Source organism: Saccoglossus kowalevskii, chromosome 9 (assembly GCF_978046115.1).
Source record: "Saccoglossus kowalevskii chromosome 9, keSacKowa6.1, whole genome shotgun sequence".
NCBI lineage: Eukaryota > Metazoa > Hemichordata > Enteropneusta > Harrimaniidae > Saccoglossus > Saccoglossus kowalevskii.
This window is the reverse complement of record NC_140649.1, coordinates 31,850,521-31,859,721: the sequence shown is the minus strand read 5'-3', so window position 1 is coordinate 31,859,721 and position 9,201 is coordinate 31,850,521. Positions and strand designations below refer to the sequence as shown.

At 33.3% G+C, this 9,201-nt stretch overlaps 1 protein-coding gene across 1 annotated transcript; it reads right to left on the bottom strand.

Annotated features, from left to right (window-relative positions):
• LOC102802978 (rhodopsin-like) lies at positions 1–3,765 on the bottom strand. The gene is made up of 4 exons (XM_006819681.2): positions 3,708–3,765; positions 2,054–2,153; positions 1,525–1,744; positions 1–429 (listed from the first exon to the last, which is right to left on the bottom strand). Exons 1-4 carry the CDS (start codon positions 3,763–3,765, stop codon positions 1–3), a joined length of 807 nt encoding a protein of 268 aa, XP_006819744.2.
• Positions 3,766–9,201: the final 5,436 nt, after the last annotated feature.

Here is a 9,201-nt window from a genome sequence, read left to right as displayed (position 1 = left end):
TTAACTGGCGTGAATTGTATTGTCGTGTTGGAATCGGGATTCTTGAACAATAACTACTTCTGAATCATTCGGTAATGGTAAACGGTTACATGGTTGTTCAACTTTATCTTGACATCGACCTTGCATAGATGTGTGTGCGGCATCAGCATGTAGCGTTAAATCTTGTGGTTGCACATCCGATGTAATGTGATATTCACAACACGGTAAGCAAATACTCCAAAAAAGTTGATTAACTGATTTTCGAAACATCTTATCAGTGGTATAATATACTATTGGGTTGTACACACATGAAAACTTGGCAAAAAGGTTTGGTGACGTCAGTACTATTAATGGAATATCAGCTGAACTGCCTTTAATGACTGAAACAAACGACACAATAGCGTATGGAGTCCATGAAACAAGGAAACATATTGTGGTAATTGCGAACATCTGAAAATTAAATCAAAACAATATCAAACAATGTGAGTTAGTAATTACAAACAGCAATCAGGGTACCTTGCAACAGGTATAATACTTCACTATGGCATATTATCATGTTTTGCGGGTAATATTCACCGAGCAAATCAGCGGCATATATAGGCTTCATAGTATTTATACATATTTTTTCACATATTTAAGGTAGAAGCATACTCATAATTTTTGACGAAATTGGTCAGAAATCGCATGTTAATGTACAATCATGAAGCTAATGTCTCATGGTACAATGAAATAACATTGTGTTACAGTTAAGCTTTCTGAGAAATGTGTCCTAGTATTTCTTAAAAATCGCAATTTTTAGAACAATTTCATAGAACACAATATTAAAGAAAAAATGTATTTTTTGACACATTTTAAAACCCAGATTTGTTAAATAATTCAGAACAACAAAAGGTATTCCATCATGTCACCAGGCTAGATTTTGAGATATTTCATAATATCTCTGCCATAGGAACATATGTTTAAAAGCATCATAATAGTGCCAAAATGGAGACTTTCCGCGAAAATACAACCATCAATTTCTCGAAAATAAGACTAGTGACCCCTAACAACGATGTTGAGCGCATCACCTACCATATACCTGGGTATTTCGTTGTACTACTAGTATTATTTATTTATTTTAAACCAATAATGAGCATAACACCAGAGAAATGGGTGCATGATGTGTTTGACTAAACATTGAAAAAAGCTCGAATACTGAATGATGGAAGCGTTAAATATACCTGACCATATTCAATTCTGAATGCAGCATTACTGTAACAATCACCTGAGTAGCATATATCACATAAGACGTACCCAATATGCCTGCAATATATACTGATGGTTATTTTCAAGAAAATGGTTTGCAATTTTTGGCTATTGATTGAGGAAAACCCAATTGCTATCACATATATTCCAGGCTTATTGCGAAGTGAAAGATAAAGTACACGTAATTTGCTTTTCCTCAATAGCTAAAAATTGCAAACCATTTTCTTGAAAATAACCATCAGCATAGAACCCAGCATATATTCAAATTATTTCATGTAGTATAAATATATTCGGGAATACCTTCGTAATTTTGCCATGCTTTTTCATCGCAGATTTGTTCGGATTTAAGTTACGTTGTATCTGTCTGACTTTTAAGATAATGCTACCATAGCTGAATATGATTGCTATTACGCACAATAAAAAGCACCACACGAATATACAGACAATGTATGCGATATCAGCTGGCTGTGTACTTGTCCAGTCCAAAGAGCACGATGACAGGTACGGTTCTGGAACATATCTGTATAAATAAAACAACTGTATGAATGTTGGGTTGTATGCAAGTACAACATCTCTAGCAGCAATTCCACCAAACGGCGATATTTAATAGTTAAATAAAATCATCGAAGCTGCTACTAGACTATTCTCATAAACAGTTCTATATATGTGCTTCAAATATAAAACCTGTACAATATTAATACTGCACATACATTATTTTTTCTTTACAACTAGCCCTTGAAATAGACAAGCGTTATAAAATACAAATAGATATATATTTCACTTGGTTTTCCCAAATAACAAGACATATAGTGAACAAAAAGTGACAAACCTGTCCCATCCTACTAGAGGTGCAGTAGCCCAAAATGCTGAATATAACCATATAAAGACGATTATACCAATAATCCGTTTCTTTTTTTCAAAAAAGGAACCTGAAAGAAGCATAGTAATTACAATATTCGTATCGGGCTACAGCTGTTCACGGCTCACTGCCCTTCTATATTAGGACATCTGTACAGCACGCAATAATATTCATTATCAATGACACTTGCTTTACAAATCACAGCCTAAAATCAATGAATCAGAGAACAGCGAGTTGGAGTGAACTGTTACAGACTTAACTCCGTCAGTGGTTTCTTTAAATGGAATAGTGCAAATCAGTATACTGATCTAAATTATTACAAATTGAATGTCGCAATGATGGAGGTCTTTGGCTGGAATTCGATGTAGGGAGGGGATCTGTGTCTGAGAGCTAAATAGGAATTACATTCCATGTTATTATTACAGTTTCCAAACATATTTCCATACAGATACTCATTAAACATGGTGATATTAATAACTAGAAATTATGTCCATGCTGTCTATGCTACAATCAGAATACTACAATACGAATCACAATAACAATGCAATTTAAATCAGCATAATACAATACAAATAATTATAAACATCATCGACGTGGGATACTACGAACTACAATTCAATCTAAATAAAAGGAGTACAATCTAAATCACAATTATGAGTCTCACAGCCAGAATTCTTCGTATGAATATTAAAGTCAAAATCGGAATACTACAATGAAATTAGGTACAATAAAATATAGACTAGTAAAAAATAATCGGAATGATAAAAACAAATGCATTATCATCTGAATAAGAAAAAGATGTAAATTAATAAACAACTATATATATTATTATACTATAATAAAGTTGAATATACTGAAAGCGAAATCATAATATTAGAACCTGATTCAGTAGACCACAATCTAAATTATTGTACGACAATTTACAATTTTATAAATTGGATTGCCAGGATTAAATGATGCAATTTATATCATAACACTACATTTTAAATTACAGTGCTACATTATATAATCGAAATACTGTGAGCTAATTCGTTATTGTACAAATCAAAAGAATTCCCCGTCTGTAAATATGCTCGGAAGTGTCTCAGATGCGTTCGAATTTTTAAAATGTGCATCACGTTAAGTTACATTTAAACACTTTTTTGTTACATCGAATGCATTAACAGTGTAGCACGTGACTGGAATATAATCACATCACTGAACACAAACGATAGCGCAGACACAAACACTTTTCACTGACTACATGCACGAAAATGTGGATTAATATAATTATTGCAAAAATTATTCATGAACGCAGATAGTACGAAATTGCATAGACAACCGCTTGCATAGATACGATGATGTCTTTCGTGCATACTTAACATTAATCCCATAGTGTATTATAATTTAAATCATCGTATATCCCAATTATTTTAATATATCTAATTCAAAATATTATAATCTAAAATGCGATACGATCTAAATTAGAATAACACAATCAAACTAAGTAAGCTAAAGTCTGGATAGAACTAAGAACACATAATAATGAATATTTGATAGTTTTCGGTGATAATAAATAATAGAGATGTATGTAGTCATTATTACGATTTTTGCAAACACATGCAATGATGGTATACACTCTTACCTTGGCTACGTACTACTATTAAATATCGCATGATTGCGATAACAGACAATGTTGTCATGCTGACACAGTTGAAGAACCAACCAGAAAATCCAACTAATGTGCATTCACTTGAAACAAAGTATAACTTGAAAGATAAAAAAAATCATTGTCATAATTTAAGTGTCCTTACTTCACGAAGGAAACTTGTCATGTCATAAATTAAGTACCGGTCTTTCTCAATGAGTACAACTTTAAGAAGTACCAATGTCATGTCAATCGTTCTTGTGCATGTGTAGACGATAATAACACCACATCGATTGGAACGACTAACTAGAGTAATGCATATTGTGGAATTAAGCGATCAATGAAACCTTTATTAATATATTCATTTTCAAAATCGTGCAGCAAAGTTGAAGATAATCTTCTCTTCTGTAACTGATGTAATGCAATGTCTTATTATTTTGCCACTTCAAATCACGGTACAAGTCAAAATACAAAATACATGACAGCAATCAACAAGCAAATGCACTACAAAACAGATTTGCAATAGTGAAAAAAATATTATATTTATATTTGAGACTAAAAAGCAATATTTGTAAGTAAGAGCAGGCTTTTTTACGAGGGGCGTTCAATAAGTAATGCCCCTGACCCACTTCCAGTTATCTGATCTAGATGAAATTTTGCATGTGTAATGATTTACATAATGATGAACTGAGTCAGGTGTGAAATGGAGCCAGTTGAGTGCTGCGCAGTGATCCGGTTTTTGTATTTGAAAGAACGCACACCTAAGGAGACTTTTGATGAAATGAAAGAAACTTATGGTGATGATGCCCCATCATATAACCTTTTAAAACGCTGGCATCGTGAATTCAAACATGGCCGGAAGTCTGTGGAAACAGCTTCCAGACCTGGTAATCCCTATTCTGCCATTGATGAGGCAGCCATTTTGGAAGATCGACACATTACTTTTCGCCAAATAGCCCAAGAGGTCAAGATTAGTACAGGGTTGTTGAAACTATCATTCATGACCATTTTCATCTGCATAAGGTGTCTGCCAGATGGATTCCCAAGTTGCTCACACCTTTCCAGAAGCAAGAACGCGTCGAGTGCTCCAGGATGAATTTGGAAATGTGCCAAGAAGATGAGTTAAAGTTTCTCAAAAGACTGATTACACAGAATGAAACTTGAGTCTATCACTATGATCCAAAGACCAAAGCCCAGTCAATGCAGTGGAAACACTCGGACTCACCACCCCCAAAGAAGGCAAGGGTGCAGCCCTCTGCTGGCAAGGTCACGCTCACAGTCTTCTGGGGCCAGAATTGAGTAGTGAAGACAGATTTGCTGGCAAAGGGTAGCACAATTACAATTTTTGATGAAATTAAGAGAAGCTATCAAAATCAAGAGGCGGGGCAAGATCAGCAAAGGATCCTCCTCCTGCAGAACAACGCTCCCGTCCACAACTCGCATGTCGTAAAATCAGAAACACGGGCGTGTGGCTATGAAATCCTCCTCTATCTCTTTTACTCCCCAAACCGAGCACCCTCTGACTTTCATCTCTTCCCAGCCATTAAGTTGTTTTTAAAAGGAAAGCGTTTCCCAGATGATGCAGCCTTGATTTCTGATGTTATGACGTGGTTGGAGGACCAACCTGGGAGTCAAGATCTGCATCAAACGATAAAAGAAATGCATAACTCTGGGTCGTTTCGACGTAGAGAAAAACTAATAACTGTGCCAAGTTTCAATAATCTACATGGTGAGGGTCATTACTTATTGAACGCCCCTCGTATGCCGATATCTGTATACAAGTGCACACAACGTAGGAAAGAAAAATGTTGAATGTGATTTGGGAATGAATGGTTAACTAGCATGTTTCACTTACCATATGATTACTGGCTGACACTACCATCAGCAGATAACCAGTTGTAACGGCACCAATATCAGCGATGGCGATGTTAATAATAAAATAGTCGTGCGACTTTAGTTGTTTTCTGTTCTTTATTTTCACAGCTAAAACAGTAACATTGCCAAATAGTGATAGTGTACCTGAAATGAAGAATTGGATTGATAGTATTGATTCTAAACATGAACGACACATAATTTCAAACATTTGTGATGTTCACACACTCATAGGCTATGTGATCGTGTTCATTCTATGGCAATCCTTCCCAGTTGTAAAGTCTACGTCCTTACTTCACTTAGCATATGTGTTGGGCACGTAAAATGTGTTTTATCACAAGTATGACACTGTCAGCAAGGTTCTGTTCAGGTTTAAAGAAAATCTATCAAGTCGTTCATTGGCAGATTGTTTGTGTTGTCTTGTATGTTGATAAATACTAGGCAACATACAAGATAGTCAAAACACTACAATACTACAATACAATAACTATATCTGTTTATTTCACATATATATTGGTGTCACAGTTGTAAACAATTAACTCATAAATTATTTTATAAAGCCACATATATTAAATTATATTGTTTATAGTGTTATTAGGTTATTTGTATCTCGGATTAGAATTGAATAAACTTGGATTAAGAATGAATAATTTATGTCAAAGCATCGCAAATAAATTACCCTGCAAGGTCGAAATAAATACTAAACTGTGACGTATCAGCATTAAATATAGTCACCAAATAATTTTAAAATCTGTAAAAAAACATATTCGTCTGACGGAATTAACAACTTTGAATTATCGTCGTCGACGCACTGTTTCACTACTATGCCGTGATTTGTATTATGGTTAATTTATGCATCCGCTGTCTTCATTTTGTTCAGACAGGTTTGACCAACAGAACGAAACTCATACAGGGATACTACATATTCCTGTATGTTTATTTGGACTAATTTGTCCAATATAAAACATCCCGATATTTAGTTTTGGGGGGTTTGCTATGAAGTCAAATTTGTCACACATATTTCCGTCTGTTTAAACGTGTTTTCCCACCAAACCTTAACATAGTGTGACTATTGCATTTTTGCCCCTGATAGCTTAGACATCAACTAACCGAACTGTCAACTAAGCACGGATAAAACCTACTTCATGCCAAGTGGCTGCAATTTCATAATAATCCTTTATCATTGATTTAAACTATTTCTTTGTACCTTTCAATTTCAATGATATGGTGAAGTAGGAGAACAAGACAAATGTGACGCACTTAATGTAACTGAATATTGTTCAGGTACGAGTCTGTTCTAATTGCGTCATTCATTATATATTCAACAGCAGATGTTCGCTTCGACCTGTTTTGAATATGACAGTACAGCGGGAATATCGAACCAAGGAAACATCATGGGAATGTCGAAATCGAACAGATTTAGCGAACTCTTTGTGTAGGACCCGATCAAACCCTGGGGGCTGCTGCTGCTGTTGGAATTCGTAATTTGGGAAGATGAAAATACTCAATGCAATACTGCAAAATTACGGCGCGCTGTAATTTATGGCGTTACGGTGACAGAAGTATAATAATGTGTTTTATTTTAAATTTGAAAACAAGTCACCCATTATGTATGCCACTTTGATTTTAATTAATTACGTCATTTTTGTCATCCAAACATCTAAATATTTACTATCATTTTGATTTAAGAAGTACGTCTTGCAAATAAAACTTGATGAATGCTTGTAAATTGAGCATATATGGTATTGTCATTTCAGCTAAAATGGAAACGTACATGTACTATTTTTTAAAATTTTCAATTTTATTATGAATATATTAATCATTGTTTTTACTGCTAGTAGCGTAACTGGATTTGAATAGATTGCAATGCAGGATGCTTGACAAGTTTTTATTTTCTGGAATTATATATTTCTGGATTAAAATAATATTATTCTGTGAACTATTAATAGTTTATTTATTGATCATGTTTTTGTCAAATGCAGTTGTACAACCACATGTTTAGTGTATATGTCATCAAGATGCCCATTGGCCAATCATTAACCTTCGTTATCTCGTGAATTAAAAAAATACATATTTGAAGAACATCGAGACTTTAGGAATATTCTTGATGTTGTAAAATATGTACATAATATATTAATGTTTTTTTCTACAATTGAATATAAAAAAGCATCTATATAATCATTAATTTAATTAAACAGACATTAACATACATGCGTAAAACATTTGCATACTATGAATAATCACGTGACCTTACTCATTTATTATGTGTTATTTTATTATTTGAATGATCTAATATAATGGAATGCTTAACATGTATTTCCAGTAGAACAAATATTGAAATACAAGTTATTCTGGATAGATGTCATTCGAGCCAATACAGCAACATTAGACTACATTTTCATAAAATGTGTACATGAAAGTGTTCAAAACAATATTGGTTCTATCATTAATGGTATATCTGACAATCCAGTGAACGTTCATGATATACCAGTGTTTGAAAAAATCATTTTAACCTATACACAGTTAAATATTGTCTCAGTGCTTTTTGAATCCAAAAATACGATAAAGGGATTATTAGCATAGTGTATTTTATCAGACGCACATCTTTAGGTATTCTGTATGAATGTTTGTTAATTGGTTGCCAATGGCAACAACTGCAATATGCATTTTGTCTGACTATTGTATTGAGATGATTTGCTACCATATGTCATTGACACTAATGGTGTTTGATTGGTGTGCATAAAAGGCGAATACTACACACGATTTTGGTTTAAATTTGAATAACTAACTGATTGATTTATCAGCTAACACAACATTCATATTGCGGGTTGAAAGTATGAGAGTATAAGCTGCGTTTTTTTGTTTTAATTTATGTGTTATATTTTATATGATTTAATCACATTTTATGTTATAATATAATGAAAATCTGACGTGATTATTTATAAATAATCGCCTTTTACAAAACTATGAATAATCTATTGCAGTGTACTATATATACATACATTTTGACTGGTGATATTATGCATATATAATTAATACTTATATTTCAATATCTTGTCGTATTTATATATTACAAAATGAAGCATCTAAAATATGCCTTATAAATAAAAACACAAACGGCATCCCATAATGTCCCTAGTGTATTTAAATATAATAGTCACATATGATAACGTCATAGGTAATGATATTTATTTGTTTGCATATATTAAAAATGAAATACAAAAAGCATTGCGTCATAATACTGGGTTAGGTAAAATAGCTTTAGGTACTTCAGCTCGTTGAACAAATGTGCCTATTCATGTAGCTAATGAATACATGTACATGATTTGAACAAACTAAACAGAAACTAAAATATTACTTCAATGCATTTAGAATCTTCCAATCAATCATCAGAAACAGCGAGTACAAATATGATGGCATAAAAAGGTGATAGAAGTAACGAAATTACAACATGTTGTCTCCAGTGTTGAATGGCGCGCCACTAATAACAGTATCACAATGTTCTTATCATAGCTCAATTTATAGTTGATCAGGATTTTGCAGTTCAATCTCACTGTGTTTCGTTCAATTTTCAATTGATTAGCATTTTTTTCAATCATATTGTATTTCGCCCGTTCTA